Here is an 18,313-nt window from a genome sequence, read left to right as displayed (position 1 = left end):
CCCCCAAAAATGCGACTTATACTCCAGTGTTTTTTTCCTTCTTTATTATGCATTTTCGGCCGGTGCAACTTATACTCCGGAGCGACTTATACTCCGCAATATACGTTATAGTAAGTCTCTTTTTCTTTTTAATAAGTTATTCTGAAGGTAACCAATAATAAATCAAATGCTTCTTATACCATTAATGTGACTTCTGGTGCTGCATGGTTTTGCTGATGGCTTTGTAGTCTGGTTGATACGTGGTTATTTTTAACACTGTGATTACCAGCAGAATTATTCATTACTTATCGTGTTAAGCAATGTCAGCTATAGGATTTATCTGAGAGCCAGATGCAGTCATCAAAAGAGCCACATCTGGCTCTAGAGCCATAGGTTCCCTACCCCTGGCGTAGTGGGTAGAGCGGCCGTGCCAGAAACCTGAGGGTTGCAGGTTCGCTCCCCGCCTCTTGACATCCAAATCCCTGGGCAGGACACTTCACCCTTGCCCCCAGTGCCGCTCACACTGGTGAATGGATGATGAATGAATGATAGGTGGTGGTCGGAGGGGCCGTAGGTGCAAACTGGCAGCCTCGCTTCCGTCAGTCTACCCCAGGGCAGCTGTGGCTACAAATGTAGCTTACCCCTACTACTAAAAGACAAGTTGTCTTGTATATTCACTATTTTATTCAAGGACAACATTGCAATAAGAAACATATGTTTAATGTACCTCAAAAATGTTTGTTAAAATAAAGCCAACAATGCCATTTTTGTGGTCCCCTTTATTTAGAAAAGTATCGAAATACATTTTGGTACCGGTACCAAAATATTGGTATCAGAACAACACTAATATACACACATATACATATATATAATAATGTAGTTTGTTTGAGCTAGTGTAAAGCTACATGACAACACAATAACAGGTGCCAACAGGTAAGAAAAGTGGATTTTTATTAATATAACTTCTTTAGAGTCACTTTCATTCAACTAGCAAGTGTTTTTCTTCTTTTTACATGGGTGTCTCCCAGGAAATAAGATGATGCAAAAGAGTTGTCATTACGAAAAAATATGTCTCAGCTTTTATTTACAAAAGCTAATATACTTTTCAAATGTTCTTGTAGTCAGACAATATTTTCGATATATTAGAATACCAAAAATATCTCACATTATTAACTATATTCACTTGCACCGGTCGCCCGTGGGGTCCCCACATCTGCGGTCCCCTCCAAGGTTTCCCATTGTGCCCATTGGGTGGAGTTTTTCTTGCCCTGATGTGGGATCTCGTTGTGGCTTGTGCAGCCCTTTGAGACACTTGTGATTAAGGGCTGTATAAATAAACGTTGATTGATTGATATTGTCTGACTAAGAGAACATTTGAAAAGTATATAAATAAGAAGACATAATGAACCTATATATACAAACTATTAGTCACAATTTGCCATGGGTATGAATGCTTTTATGCTTGACTGTATATTGTATCACTATAATGATTAGTAATCAAAATAATATGAACCAGAGTTCAACTTCACACAGTTGCTGTTGTGTTGATGCAGATCTAAGAGTGCCTCTCCTGTTTGCACAAAATATGTTGTTACTCAACTAATAAATAATAAATGTCACATATTTTTCAATCAAAAGATCATAAGACCCATTGCTGTTTCAAACGTGACAGTATGGCATAAGTGGCTTACTTGTGTGTCACGATTTTGGACTGGTGTGAGACTTGTTCTTCTGGTTAAATTCTTCCAACTAGGACAGAAAGCACACAGAAACAACATACGTAAATAGACAATTTCATAAGAAAATGTACTGCAGACTATACAAGTTCATTATGGAACAAAACTTTTCTTGAAATTAGAGACTCTTTATTTGTTGAATAAATTCCAGAAATGTCCATAAATTGCACAATACACAAAATTGCAGTAAACTAAAAAATACAGTGGTTTCAATTAAAAGCGTATTTCCGAGTACCCTCGAAAATGTGGCTCTACTGTATTCTTACATATTTGGCAGACATCCCTCTTCAATTTGGTATGAAATTAATAAGCATACTTAAAGCATTGTGATCAAAAATTAAGTGTAAAAACAGCTGTGTAAACCGGATCACAGATCACTCGAGACAGCAGATATACAGTAGTTGTAATACATATTTAATATCTATACAAGTACACATACTTCAGAACTGTATACATATATAGGTTTAAATATATATATATATATGTATGTATATGTAATATTTGAATGATGATAAATTAATGTGTTATGACAGTTGCGGATGTCACCAATGCGGCGGATTGAGGAAACACTCGATTGCTTTGCCAAACACGTCTTTAATGGTGAAATGCCAACATAAGAATGCTAAACCTGAAGTGCTTAAAGTGTAATGGCTTTGTAAACAGACAGACAAAGTCTAAGTGTATTGTGTTCTTCATGGTGTTTTTCAAACTGCACCATTTTTTCCTCAGAATTTTCAACTAACTTGAAGTGTTTTGTCAAGGGGATTATTTACGATATGTACATTTTCAGAATGTGCTTGTTCTATTTTGGCCAAAATTAGACAAAGAAAACAATTTTGAACTTGCCTTTATTTTTTAAATTATTATGCAATGTTTGTACCAGTCCGGCCCTCGTGGGAATAGATTTTCCTTTATGCGGTCCCTGAGCTAAAATAAGTTTGACACGCCTGCATTAAAGAGTGTGCGTGGACACTTGTACTTCACACATAGGCGTGTAAAAACCCCAAAACCGAACTATTTGAGAAATCAGACTTATTTAGTGCATGGAAATGTAGTAAGTGAAATCGGAGGTCTCAAGGTTGGCAAGTATGATAGCAGTGATACTGGATGTAGTGTATTCGATAGACACATTGGGTTCGACCAGATAAGTATGACTTAATCCAGGCCAGACGATCTGTCGACAGTTTAAACGTTCATTTTGTAAGTACTGTATTTTTCCGCACCATAAGGCGCACCTAAAAACCTCCAATTTTGTCAAAAGCTGACAGTGCGCCTTATAATCCGGTGCGCCTTATATATGGACCAATATTGAGCCACAACAAACCTAAACTTCATTTTCATAAAGTTTAGGTCTCGCAACTACAGTAAGCAGCCGCCAACTTCTTTTTCCCCCTAGAAGAAGAAGCGCTTCTTCTAGGGGGAAAAAGAAGTTGGCGGCTGCTTACTTAAGCGCTTCTTCTTCTACGGTAAGCAGCCGCCAACTTAATTTTCCCCCGTAGAAGAAGAAGTTCTTCTTCTACGGTAAGCAGCCGCCCCCGTAGAAGAAGCGCGCGGTGCATGCTGGGATATATGACTGCGCGAGGCGTGTCGTTTTGATTTCTATTTGTTTGTTTATGTAAAGACCCCAAAATGGCTCCTATTAAGAGACACGCTTACGACGCAGAGTTTACACTTAAGACGATCAATAGAGCAGCAGCGACACCGACTCGATTAATGACGACTTCGACGAGACGGAGCCGGGCATGTTGGATGCCGTATCTGCCCAACTGTTTAATCCGGACACTGAAGAAGAAGAATTTGAGGGATTCGTGGATGAGGAATAACTTCATAAAGTGAGCTTTACAGGTTTATTTTGTGTGTTGTGTGACATTAACGTTTGAGCAACGTTGAGTTATTGATATATTGTTATTGCTCTGCACTATTTCAAGTGTTACTATATTGTGATTGCACTAACGTTTGATTTACCGTAACAGTATCACTGTTTTTACGTGTTTATTGAATCAGGGAAAAGTTCCCCCCTACTATGTGATATAAATGTTGCACTACTGTACCTTGCTGTTGTTAAAAGATAAACAAAACACCACGTTACTGACTTTACTTCGGGGAAAATAATAAACCAGCTGTTTATTCATTTTGGGAGTGAACAGAGTTGCCAGAACGCTGGTTTGTAATCTATTAATAAAGTTTGACTGACCTGACTGTTTTGTTGACATTCCCTTTAGCGCAGCTCCGTCTAATGGATGCATAGGTGTGCCTTATAATCCGGTGCGCCTTATATATGAACAAAGTTGTGAAATATGCCATTCATTGAAGGTGCGCCTTATATTCCAGTGCGCCCTATAGTGCGGAAAATACGGTAACGTGGGGTGACTGACAGTATCGAATGCCTTGCGAAGGGCTAAGAATATTGCTCCTACTACACCCCCATTATCAAGGTTTTGTTTTCTTGTTTCTGTGCGAAGGCAGCAGCCGTTTCGGTCGAGTGATTTGCCGAAACCCAAACTGCATGGGATGTAGAAGGCCTTCATCGTCCAGATGTTCTGTGAGTTGTTCAACGACCACTTTTTCTATTGTTTTGGATATAACGGGGAGAAGCCTAATTGGTCGGTAGTTGTTGTCTTTTTTATTTCCTGCTTTATGAACTGAAATAATAATGGCTGTTTTTAATGTGGTAGAGAAAGTGTTTTCAGTTATTGATTGATTTATCAATGATGTTATTGGAGCAGTGTGACTATCTTTATTTGTTTTTAGAAAGAGTGTCCAAACTGTGTATATCTCTAGACTGTGAGCTTGATGTGGAGAGGATTTTGTTTACCTTAGTTTCATTTGTTGATTCTAAACTTAGTTTATCCTGATTAAATGTTAATTATTTGCATTGATTTTGAGAGAAATTTTTATTAAGGGTTTGTACAGACTGTATGAAAGGCCTACTGAAACCCACTACTACCGACCACGCAGTCTGATAGTTTATATGTCATTGATGAAATCTTAACATTGCAACACATGCCAATACGGCCGGGTTAACTTATAAAGTGCAATTTTAAATTTCCCGCTAAACTTTCGGTTGAAAACGTCTATATATGACGACGTATGCGCGTGACGTCACTAGATAAACGGAAGTATCGGAAGTATTGGTACCCCATTGAATCCAATACAAAAAAGCTCTGTTTTCATCTCAAAATTCCACAGTATTCTGGACATCTGTGTTGGTGAATCTTTTGCAAATTGTTTAATGAACAATGAAGACTGCAAAAAGAAAGTTGTAGGTGGGATCGGTGTATTAACGGCTGGCTGTAGCAACACAACCAGGAGGACTTACTTGGATAGCAGACGCGCTAGCCGCCAACCGCATGGATGATCGGGGGAAGTCCTTCGTCGCGCCGTCGATCGCTGGAACGCAGGTGAGCACGGGTGTTGATGAGCAGATGAGGGCTGGCGTAGGTGGAGCGCTAATGTTTTTATCATAGCTCTGTGAGGTCCGGTTGCTAAGTTAGCTTCAATGGCGTCGTTAGCAACAGCATTGCTAAGCTTTGCGAGGCTGGGAATTATTAACCGTGTAGTTACATGTACATGGTTTAATAGTATTGTTGATCTTCTGTCTATACTTCCAGTCAGGGATTTATTTATTTTGTTCATATCTGCATTTGAGCCCGATGCTATCACGTTAGCTCAGTTGCTAAAGAGCTTCGGCGATGTATTGTCGTGGAGATAAAAGTCACTGTGAATGTCCATTTCGCGTTCTCGACTCTCATTTTCAAGAGGATATAGTATCCGAGGTGGTTTAAAATACAAATCCGTGATCCACAATAGAAAAAGGAGAAAGTGTGGAACCCAATGAACCCTTGTACCTAAGTTACGGTCAGAGCGAAAAAAGATACGTCCTGCACTGCACTCTAGTCCTTCACTCTCACTTTCCTCATCCACAAATCTTTCATCCTCGCTCAAATTAATGGGGTAATCGTCGCTTTCTCGGTCCGAATCTCTCTCGCTGCATTGTAAACAATGGTAGAATATGAGGAGTCCTTCCTCTGGTGACGTCACGCTACTTCCGGTATAGGCAAGGCTTTTTTTTTTTATCAGCGACCAAAAGTTGCGACCTTTATCGTCGTTGTTCTCTACTAAATCCTTTCATCAAAAATATAGGCAATATCGCGAAATGATCAAGTATGACACATAGAATGGATCTGCTATCCCCGTTTGAATAAAAAAAAATTCATTTCAGTAGGCCTTTAAATGTTCTATTAAAATGATTACTGATGTCCAGACTATAACAATAGTGCTATTATATTAACCTATTTAATGTTATTGTGTTGTTGCATGTTTGCCCTCTTCCAGTGAGTTTGTCAATGTTTCTAATGTTCCCTTTTTCAGCTTTGATTAATTCAAAGTAAAAATCAGTCCAGGCCTTCCAAAGCAGCACTGTGACATTGTTTCTTAAACCTTTAAAAATCATATGATCCTTATTTAAACCGGTTTGAGTAGCTCTTTTGAGGGCTGAATCTCAACGTTTCATTGGAGTCCAAATTGTTTCATTAATCCAAGGTATTTATATCTTAGCACTTTTCTTTCTGGGTTGTGTCTTACTGTATTTACAGATAATCTATTTGATTTTTGTCATTAGGCAATCACAGCCATGTTGTTTTTTCTATGTGATCAGGTTTTTTAGTAAAGACCAAATCTAGTGAGTGTGTTATTCTAGTCGGACTGCTTATCATTTGTGTCATGTAGAAGCCATTTGCAATATCCTTAAGTTTCTTTCTGCGCAACTAATTTAAACAGTCCACGATCGGATCAATTATTTTATACTGTGCTGTTTGAAGATGTCAAAATAAACTCAGAAAATTTCTTCAGCAGTGAGCGGCTAGTATGCTATAATTACCTTGAAATACATTTCTGGGAACAATGGGATTTTAATTCCAACACACTCAAAATTGCTCAAGATTAAAATAGTTTAGTGGGGGGGGGGGGGGGGGGAAGACTAGTGGTGTGCCAATAAAGAGAGACGCCTCAGAAAAAAGACAAAGAGAGCAAAGAGCCTAGAAACGATGAAAGGTTTTGTGATCATTTAAAACTGGAAAAAAAAGACGGACATTGTGGTGAAATGTTGCACTGTCAAGCAGATTTGACATTTCACAATAGCACAACTTCAATGATGCAGCGCATTACCAGAAAGCAAACATAATTGTATATGTTTTACTTGCAGAACAAATGTTTTATTAAAACACAGTTTGTATGTTGATGCTAACAAGTTTGTTCATAATATCAAATATCCGATTAATATCATTACAAATGTGTATTTTTGTTTAGTTTGGTCCTTTATTATCAATGACCTGATTTACACGCCTTTTTTATGCAAGTAATACAGCGATGATTCTGTTTTAAAAGTGGGATTTCAATGTTTCAATGTTATGTGCATTGATAAGAAGAGAGCATAAAGGTCATTAGAAAAATCATTGTTTATTTCACTATTTTCCCTAGAAGTCATATTGAAGTTAAAATGTGTGTTTTATTCGATTACTCGATTAATCGAACAACTGAATCAATAAATTACTCTATTAAAATAACCGGTAGCTGCAGCCCTAGTGACACTACATTACACAACAATATATTAGCTTCACAACATCTATCACCTTCAAGCGCTTGTGGCTGGCAGCTGAGTATGTGCTCCTAAATGAGGCATCAGTAGCTACTTTCTTTTAAGTCTGGTTATTAACATTTACGCAGGCCCCGGTGACATTATGGAACCAAGTTTTTGATACCCATCCCTAGTGGACATACAGGTTGTTGACATTTGGCTCGATTGTAGTTCATTATAATCCAAAATTATTCTTTATTCATGGAATGAGTTCCAAACTAAGATTCATAATTTGTACAATTGTGGAATGCTGTACACATAGAACTACAGAACAATGCTGTTTTTAGATGCTAGAGACTTTAGCAACCAAATTTAAAATAAATTGCATTACCAGAAAGTCAACGTATACCATACCAATACTAAAACATACCACTGTTGATTCAAATCCCAGCCGAGTCATACCAAAGACTATAAAAATGGGACCCATTACCTCCCTGCTTGGCACTCAGCATCAAGGGTTGGAGTTGGGGGTTAAATCACCAAAATGATTCCCGGGCGCGGCGCCGCTGCTGCCCACTGCTCCCCAAGGGGATGGGTCAAATGCAGAGGACAGATTTCACCACATCTAGTGTGTGTGTGACAATCATTGGTACTTTAATTATTTGTAGTAGTGATCGATATAACTTTTTTACTTCTGATATGATACCAATATTGTAGTCTTGAGCATTGGTCGATACTAGGGCTGTGAATCTTTGGGTGTCCCACGATTTGATTCAAAATTGATTCTTGGGGTCACGATTCGATTCAAAAACGATTTTTTTTCCCAATTCAACACGATTCTCGATTCAAAAACGATTTATTTTATTTATTTTTTTAATTATTATTTTTTTAATGAAAACAACACACAACAATACCATTATAATGCAATACAATTTCAAAACCAAACCCGACCCAGCAACATTCAGAGTAGCAATAAACAGAGCAATTGAGAGCAATTGAGGACACACAAACATGACACGGAACAATCCAAAAGTAGTGAGACAAAAATGAATATTATCAACAGTATCAATATTAGTAACAATTTCAACATAGCAGTGATTAAAACCCCTCATTGATATTATCATTACAAACATTAATAAAAAAAATAAAAAAATAAATGAACAATAGTGTACAGTGGCTTACACTTGTATCACATCTCATAAACTTGACAACACATTGTGTCCAATATTTTCCACAATGATTTAATAAGTCATATTTTGGTTCATTTAATAGTTAAAACAAATTTAAATAATGGATCCCATATTCCAATACATGACTCATTATCTAAACTAAATGCAGTTTTTTCTACTGATATCATCTCCATAACTTGTGTGTACCAGTCAGTATGAGTTGGACTATCAACATCTATCAATTTTTTTTATATTACCCTTTTTGTTATTATGCATATTGAAAGAAATGCATTTTTACTCTTTGATGACATGTTACTAAATTGATGGAGATCCCCAAGAATACAAGTTTGCAGTCTCATTGGGATATTTATATTAAGGAATGTGATTGCTTCTTTTGTTGTTTTCAACCATAACTCTTTTATTCTCTGACATTCCCACAATACATGAACAAGAGTTGCCTCGGCTGCCCGACACTTCATACATAACTTGCTATCTACTACACCAATTTTAAACAGCTGAGAAGATGTAAAATACAATCTATTCAATATCTTAAATTGAGTCATCTTATCTTTAATACTTCTAAAGGGCTTATTGGCATTTTTCCAAATATCATTCCATGATATGTCTCTTTCATCTAAAATGTTTAAGTCCATCCATTTCCGAACACATGCATCATTTGCATTTCTAGTGTGGTGTTCATTTATTATTCCATAAAATAGTTCAATTAATTTCTTAAATGCATCTTGACTTAAAAGTGCATCTTCCAGTTCATGGCTATTTAAAGACATGCTTTCAGAGGATATGCATTTATTTACAGCGTGTTTTAAAGAGATCAAATTAAAAAAATGATTTCTGGGTACATTATATTGATCAACTAAATCATTGAACGGTTTAAAAGAGTTGTTATTAATAATATGATGAGGTTTAGTAATACCTCTGTCTTTCCATGTTGTCCATTTAACCACATTTTTATTAATTATGATATTAGGATTGTACCAAAGCGGTTGATTGACAGATGTCATTGACTTGATTCCTAGTATTTTCTGACACAGTTTTAGAATGTTAAAGGTGGCTTCTATTGGGCTCTGCCTCAATTCATTAGGTATTTTTTTAATATAATATAAACTCCCCACCGGGGTCCCCCTCTGGAGCCAGGCCCGGAGGTGGGGCACGATGGCGAGCGCCTGGTGGCCGGGCCTGCCCCCCCCGGCTCAAAGAGGCAACGTGGGTTCCCCCTCCAATGGGCTCACCACCCATAGCAGGGGTCATAGAGGTCGGGTGCGAAGTGAGCTGGGCGGCAGCCGAAGGCAGGGCACTTGGCGGTCCGATCCTCGGCTACAGAAGCTAGCTCTTGGGACGTGGAACGTCACCTCGTTGGGGGGGAAGGAGCATGAGCTAGTGCGCGAGGTGAAGAAGTTCCGACTAGACATAGTCGGACTCACTTCGACGCACAGCAAGGGCTCTGGAACCAGTTCTCTCGAGAGGGGCTGGACTCTCTTCTACTCTGGCGTTGCCGGCAGTGAGAGGCGACGGGCTGGGGTGGCAATTCTTGTTCCCCCCCGGCTCAGAGCCTGCATGTTGGAGTTCAACCCGGTGGACGAAAGGGTAGCTTCCCTCCGCCTTCGGGTGGGGGAACGGGTCCTGACTGTGGTTTGCGTTTACGCGCCAAACCGCAGCTCAGAGTACCCACCCTTTTTAGATTCACTCGAGGGAGTACTTGAGAGTGTTCCCCCGGGTGATTCCCTCGTTCTACTGGGGGACTTCAACGCTCATGTTGGCAGTGACAGTGAAACCTGGAGAGGCGTGATTGGGAAGAATGGCTGCCCGGATCTGAACCCGAGCGGTCGCTGAGGCAAAAACTCGGACATGGGAGGAGTTCGGGGAAGCCATGGAAAACGACTTTCGGACGGCTTCGAAGAGATTCTGGACCACCATCCGCCGCCTCAGGAAGGGGAAGCAGTGCACTATCAACGCCGTGTATGGTGAGGATGGTGTTCTGCTGACCTCGACTGCGGATGTTGTGGATCGGTGGAGGGAATACTTCGAAGACCTCCTCAATCCCACCAACACGTCTTCCTATGAGGAAGCAGTGCCTGGGGAATCTGTGGTGGGCTCTCCTATTTCTGGGGCGAGGTTGCTGAGGTAGTTAAAAAGCTCCTCGGTGGCAAGGCCCCGGGGGTGGATGAGATCCGCCCGGAGTTCCTTAAGGCTCTGGATGCTGTGGGGCTGTCTTGGTTGACAAGAATCTGCAGCATCGCGTGGATATCGGGGGCGGTACCTCTGGATTGGCAGACCGGGGTGGTGGTTCCTCTCTTTAAGAAGGGGAACCGGAGGGTGTGTTCTAACTATCGTGGGATCACACTCCTCAGCCTTCCCGGTAAGGTCTATTCAGGTGTGCTGGAGAGGAGGCTACGCCGGATAGTCGAACCTCGGATTCAGGAGGAACAGTGTGGTTTTCGTCCTGGTCGTGGAACTGTGGACCAGCTCTATACTCTCGGCAGGGTCCTTGAGGGTGCATGGGAGTTTGCCCAACCAGTCTACATGTGTTTTGTAGACTTGGAGAAGGCATTCGACCGTGTCCCTCGGGAAGTCCTGTGGGGAGTGCTCAGAGAGTATGGGGTATCGGACTGTCTGATTGTGGCGGTCCGCTCCCTGTATGATCAGTGCCAGAGTTTGGTCCGCATTGCCGGCAGTAAGTCGGACACGTTTCCAGTGAGGGTTGGACTCCGCCAAGGCTGCCCTTTGTCACCGATTCTGTTCATAACTTTTATGGACAGAATTTCTAGGCGCAGTCAAGGCGTTGAGGGGATCTGGTTTGGTGGCTGCAGGATTAGGTCTCTGCTTTTTGCAGATGATGTGGTCCTGATGGCTTCATCTGGCCAGGATCTTCAGCTCTCGCTGGAACGGTTCGCAGCTGAGTGTGAAGCGACTGGGATGAGAATCAGCACCTCCAAGTCCGAATCCATGGTTCTCGCCCGGAAAAGGGTGGAGTGCCATCTCCAGGTTGCGGAGGAGACCCTGCCCCAAGTGGAGGAGTTCAAGTACCTCGGAGTCTTGTTCACGAGTGAGGGAAGAGTGGATCGTGAGATCGACAGGCGGATCGGTGCAGCGTCTTCAGTAATGCGGACGCTGTATCGATCCGTTGTGGTGAAGAAGGAGCTGAGCCGGAAGGCAAAGCTCTCAATTTACCGGTCGATCTACGTTCCCATCCTCACCTATGGTCATGAGCTTTGGGTTATGACCGAAAGGACAAGATCACGGGTACAAGCGGCCGAAATGAGTTTCTTCCGCCGGGTGGCGGGGCTCTCCCTTAGAGATAGGGTGAGAAGCTCTGCCATCCGGGGGGAGCTCAAAGTAAAGCCGCTGCTCCTCCACATCGAGAGGAGCCAGATGAGGTGGTTCGGGCATCTGGTCAGGATGCCACCCGAACGCCTCCCTAGGGAGGTGTTTAGGGCACGTCCGACTGGTAGGAGGCCACGGGGAAGACCCAGGACACGTTGGGAAGACTATCTCTCCCGGCTGGCCTATGAACGCCTCGGGATCCCCCGGGAGGAGCTGGACGAAGTGGCTGGGGAGAGGGAAGTCTGGGCTTCCCTGCTTAAGCTGCTGCCCCCGCGACCCGACCTCGGATAAGCGGAAGAAGATGGATGGATAAACTCCCCACATCAATGTCCAAATTCATTAACATATTTTTTTCTGTGTTGATCCAGTTCTTATCTGCAGAAGAATGAAATAAGTGGCTTGCTTGTTCACAACCGAAAGAGATAGAATAATGTAAGAAGTTTGGTAATTGTAGTCCTCTATCTTGTTTACAAGACAACCTTAAGTATGAACAACTGGCCTTCTTTCCACACCATATAAAATGTGATATCATTGTATGTATTTTCTTAAACCAACTTTTATTAATTAGGACAGGCATCATTTTCAGTATATAATTAACTGCTGGCAGTATACTCATTTTTACTTCCAAAGTGATATTTGGAGACGTGACCAGCGTTCCATTTTGGATTCTATCTTATTTTTTAAATGTTTAAGATTTGGATCTCCGCTTGTATAAAGGTTTGGTATAATGTGTAGTCCTAGATATATGATTTCTGCCTCTTTACATTTAATTTTGGAGTTCTGAACTTGTGATTTCTTGCAGTGTTTATTAAGTGGTAATATGTCACATTTGTCCCAATTGACTTTATACCCTGATAAACAGCCATATTCAGTGATGACATTATTGATATAGTGAAGAGAGGAGTTAACATGTGACAGGTAGAGATTTATGTCGTCACAATACATCGATAGCTTATTATACTGAGAGCCAATTTTTATACCATAAATATTATTTTCACTTCTTAATTTTGCAGCTAAGGGTTCAATAACCAAATTAAATAATAATCCAGATGCAGGACATCCCTGTTTTACTCCTCTTTTTAACGAAAAAGGTTCTGAAATATGATTATTGGTTTTGACTGATGCCATGGGCCTTGTATAAAGCATCTTAATCCATTGTATTAAATTATCTCCAAATCCAAATTTACGTTATGTGCAAAACATAAATGACCAGTTTATGGGGTTAAATGCCTTCTCCGCATCAACAGTACATACTGCTGTGGGATAAGGGAGACTTCTAGCATAGTAAATAACATTAAACAATTTCCTTGTATTGTCTGAAGATTGTCGACCTTCCATGAAGCCAGTTTGGTCAGTAAGAAAGAATTTTCCTATTACATTTGATAATCGTGTGGCTACGATTTTTGTCAAGATTCAAAAGGATTCTCTATTCATTCAATACATAGGATTTCAGCAGGATCTACCCCAGTCTGCTGACATGCAAGAAGAGTAGTAGATTTTTGTAAAAAGCTTTTATAATTGTAAAGGACAATGTTTTATCAACTGATTGCAATAATGTACATTTGTTTTAACTATTAAATGAACCAAAAATATGACTTATTTTATCTTTGTAAAAATATTGGACACAGTGTGTTGTCAAGCTTATGAGATGCGATGTAAGCTTGTGACACTATTGTTCTTTTTTTTTTTTTATAAATGTCTAATGATAATGTCAATGAGGGAATTTTAATCACTGCTATGTTGAAATTGTAACTAATATTGATACTGTTGTTGATAATATACATTTTTGTTTCACTACTTTTGGTTTGTTCTGTGTCGTGTTTGTGTCTCCTCTCAATTGCTCTGTTTATTGCAGTTCTGAGTGTTGCTGGGTCGGGTTTGGTTTTGGAATTGGATTGCATTGTTATGGTATTTCTGTGTATTGTTTTGTTGGATTGATTAATTAAAAAAATAAAATAAATAAAAAATAAAAAAGTTTTAATAAATAATAAACATTTTTTAAAAAATCAATTTTTTTAGAAATGAGAATCGATTCTGAGTCGCACAACGTGAGAATCGCGATTCGAATTGATTTTTTCCCACACCCCTAGTCGATACAGACATTGATTTGATACGATATCAGCAGGAATTAAACTGTACGTCATTTTATTATTTTGCAATATGCTTCCGCCATAGAGACTTTGTAAGTAAGGCTGCAGCTACCAATTATTTTAGTAATTGAGTAATCTATTGAATAATTAATTTGATTGAGTAATCGAATAAAATACACCTTCTGGCATCAATACGACATTTAAGGAATATACCGGTAGTTTAAATTAGGAAGCATTTTCGAATGACCTTTCCTTTTTATAAATGCACATAACATTTAAATTGCACTTTTACGGGAGTATCACTATATATTTCTTACATTAAAAAAAGTAAAGTAAAAAAAAACAAAAAAAATTGATGCCTGATAAACATGAACCAATAATGAACTATTTGGACATAAAACAAGTTTGCATTAGACACAGACAGAATATGCCAACATGTCATCTCATGTGTTTCAATAAAACATTTGTTACGCAAGACAAATATAGGATGTTAGCTATCAAAATAAACTTTTACCTTGTTTCTGCTTGTCTGCTGCTCTTTAAGGGAACTGCATCTTTTTAAATTGTAATTTGTCTATCGTTTACAATCATTATGTGAGACAAGAACACACATCGTTTTTCTTTTACGATTTTAAAGATAATAAAAAACAATTTAAAGATGCAGCTAATGGGAGTCACCGTTGTAGCCTTCAAAGCCCTCTAAAACGTTTGTACCGTACACACAGTGCAAGGATATAACGTATTTTTCGGATTATAAATCGCATATTTTTTTCATAGTTTGGCCGTGGGTGTGACATATACTCCGGAGCGACTTATGTGTAAAATTATTAACACATTACCGTAAAATATCAAATAATATTAATCTAATTCACGGAAGAGACGAAGCAAGTTATGTATGTTTTTTTTTTGTTGTTTTTTTTTGTCATAAAAAAATACAATCAAGTGTGCTTATGGACTGTATCCCTGCAGACTATATTGATATATGATGTATATATTGTGTTTTTTATGTTGATTTAATTTAAAAAACCAAAAGAAAAACTTTTTTTTAATTTCTTGTGCGGCCCGGTACCAATCGGTTGGGGACCACTGCTCTAGGGCAGTGGTACCCAACCTTTTTGTAACGCTTTAAAATTTGTCCCGCGGACCGGTGGGAGGTATGTATGTTTTTTCTTGTTTTTTTCGTTTTGTCATAAAAAAAATACAATTATGTGTGCTTACGGACTGTATCCCTGCAGACTGTATTGATCTATATTGATATATAATGTAGGAACCAGAAATATTAATAACAGAAAGAAACAACCCTTTTGTGCGAATGAGTGTAAATGGGGGAGGGAGGTTTTTTGGGTTGGTGCACTAATTGTAAGTGTATCTTGTGTTTTTTATGTTGATTTAATTTAATTAAAAAAAAAAAAATTCTTTTTTTTTCTTAATTTCTTGTGCAGCCCGGTACCAATCGATCCACGGCCCGGTGGTTGGGGACCACTGATATAACGTACACTTATTCAGCCTGTTCACTATTCTTTATGTATTTTAAATTGCCTTTTAAATGTCTATTCTTGGTGTTGGATCTTATCAAATAAATTTCCCCCAAAAATGAGACTTATACTCGAGTGCGACATATATATGGTTTTTACCTTCTTTATTATGCATTTTCGGCGGTTGTGACGTATACTCCGGAGCGATTTAGAATCCGAAAAATACGGTATATAACATAGTAACAGACACGTTCATAACAATTTGTAATATGTTCAATACTTACGGTATTTTGATCATTTTAATCATTTCCAGGACTGATTTCTCTCTCGCATTTATTTCTGTTTCCATAGCAGTCTGACTTCTGGCATCAACTGTGTGTTCCTACTTCCAGAACAGTGTGTTTTCTAATCCTGGAAGACTTGGTAACGGACAAATTAGGATTCACAACCTCATACTTCTGAAGCTAAATATACTGATGCTTAAAGAAGCCAGCACCAAAGAAGAGTGGGACGTTGGAGCAGACGGAAGTCGGGAGAGCGAGGTGAAAGCGATTTTGACACTACAAATATGGAACTTGGAGCAAAGCTATTTTGACATAAATGGAGTGCGTACCCAAAATCAACAGGAAACGTGCCCGGCCAGCTGGACCAGACGAGTGAGTCACTTTAATATCGATCATGATACACTCAGCACGCCATGCATGTTAGTTGAACTACAGTGCATGCGCTATCTGGCTAGCTATGTACAAACAAAACATGAAATATGGGCTAATACTTTACGGATACTGTAATATTATTGTTCATGTTTATCAGTCTTTACAAATTGGTGTCGTATCGCAGAGTTGTGCATTACAAACTCAAACGTGTTTCGTGTTGACGTCAAAGCTAGCTTATCTCTTGCCGTAGTTAGCTTTTAGGGCTAATACCGTAGCATGGCAATGTATTACGATGCTAATAAAAGAGTTCCTCAGTGTTTACTCTTACAATAACAATGTTGCTACAGCTTTGTTATGTACATAAATTAAGTATTGTTGCTGATTTTGATTGCATTTTAAAGTGATTTGGAGGTACAATTAATTGCTTACATTAGCTGCATTGCTAGCCACCAAGAACGAGCAAATTGTTGGAAAGCGAAAAAAAACCTATCCTTTTGCCTTCTTGTTTCTAATAATGATTGTGAACGATAGATAAAATAAAATTCCAAAAACAGTGCAGTTACCTTTTAAATATGCTTCGTTTGATTATGTAAACATTTCACCACAAAGTCTGTGTTCATTTTTAAATAATCACAAAACCTCTCTCATATTCTCAGGGTTCTTTGCGCTCATTCCAATTTGTCGTCATTTTTCTGAGCCATCTCTCTCTATCGGCACTCCAAAGGTCCCAGTTCCTATTAGCCTATATTTTTACCTTTTGTAAATGACTTGACTAAAACACAAGAAAAGGCCAACCTTGTGTGCTTATTGGAGGAAATATTGATGTTAACTGGCTGTCCAGCTTTGCACAAGTTAAAGGTGCCATATGTAATGTCAAGTCAAGCCCTGATATGTCAAAAGGCATTAATAAATCATATTATTTTCGAATACCTCTATAACAGTAGTTCAGCCGGGATATGCTAATTTCAAAATTAGATTTACAGCCCCGAAATCTTGTTATTGTTTTAATTTCCATGTCCCGCACTCTACTATTTGACCAATTAGAAAGTCTGTGAGTGTGTCACATCCAGGTTGCCAGTTACGCACCGCCACCTTCGTCTAGCTACTGCCACTGGTAAAGTTACTAAACATGTCAGACCTTAGTAAAGCTTAAAGGCGGCGTTACGATTCTCAACTTATTCATGACAAAGCCAGGAACAAAACGAGGATTTGTATCGGGGATGCCTTTGAAAGATGGAGACGACTGAAGGGGGAGAAGATTTTTTCATCTGATGCCAAACTTGCTAATTTCCTCCTTGATAGGCAAGTAAGGCATTTACGTTTTCTTATTACTTGTAATAAATGGAAATGGACATTTTGTATGTAAACTATATTGTCCCATACAGTCTATGATCTTGTCTAACAAAGCTAGTATGTTTGTGCAACGAATGCTTAGTGTGAGGCAATGTTCCCTCTAAGGTGCGCACCTGCGCACTGCTCCCGACTTACTTCGCGCACGGAAAATCTATGCAGCGCCCTAAAATCCAAATCAAACCTGAACTCTAAACAAAATGAACACAATTTCCTCTGTATCATTTTCAATAAGTGGTCACAACAGACATTGACGACATCAGCCGAGACGTTGTAAGGAGGGGAAGGGGGTGGTCTGCATCAACAATCATTTTATTGAGAAAAACGTATTACTGTCGGTTGTAACTACACCAAAACAACATCAGCAACAAAACTACTTTCATGCAAACTGATCACTTTATGTCGTAATCACACCAAAACAAACAAACTTTAGATTGTATTGACAGCAACCGCTCGCTTTCTTTCATTCACACCAAACGCGCACACTCAAATCAGCCAGTGATGTGTTCACGACCACAAAAACCGTCAGACAACTCAAAGACCAAACATATACTAACTATTAGGTCTTTACAATGTGAAACAGTTCACACGCAGACAATCAATATCATTAACAGTGTGTTATGTGTCCATGTTGCGGTTTTGCAGGTCAGCTTATAGCAGTGCTTCTCAAATATTTTGTTACGCCCCACCTCGGAAGAAGAAAATACCCCCCCCCCCCACACTCTCTACCGTGACTATAAATAGTATAGTTTGTCTGTAAAATTGTTATAACTATATCTCCGCATAACATTTTAATCTTAACATTAAAGGAAACAACACACCAGTCATTCCTCGTGTCCCATCGTGGTTACAGTAACTGCTTCATACGAGTCGTCATATTGACAGGTGGTGAGCTCTTCCTCGGTGGCTACATCAACATAGTATTGGATCTTGCTCGTTTT

General features: G+C 39.3%; 1 protein-coding gene across 3 annotated transcripts in view; it reads right to left on the bottom strand.

Moving 5' to 3' along the window:
- Nucleotides 1–740: 740 nt before the first annotated feature.
- The window catches only part of LOC133633904 (uncharacterized), a 33,159-nt gene continuing 15,586 nt past the window's right edge, over nt 741–18,313 (bottom strand). For 2 of the 3 annotated variants that reach the window (XM_062026703.1, XM_062026704.1), the window contains exon 5: nt 741–1,728. In XM_062026703.1, the coding sequence (XP_061882687.1) occupies nt 1,678–1,728 (51 nt within the window). In that variant the 3' untranslated portion in view covers nt 741–1,677. The remainder of the gene's footprint in view (nt 1,729–18,313) is intronic. The other variant, XM_062026705.1, reaches the window with a different exon arrangement.

This window comes from Entelurus aequoreus, linkage group LG18 (genome assembly GCF_033978785.1).
Source record: "Entelurus aequoreus isolate RoL-2023_Sb linkage group LG18, RoL_Eaeq_v1.1, whole genome shotgun sequence".
Classification (NCBI taxonomy): Eukaryota; Metazoa; Chordata; class Actinopteri; order Syngnathiformes; family Syngnathidae; genus Entelurus; species Entelurus aequoreus.
The sequence above is the reverse complement of the archived record's forward strand: the minus strand, read 5'-3'. Positions and strand labels throughout refer to the sequence as shown.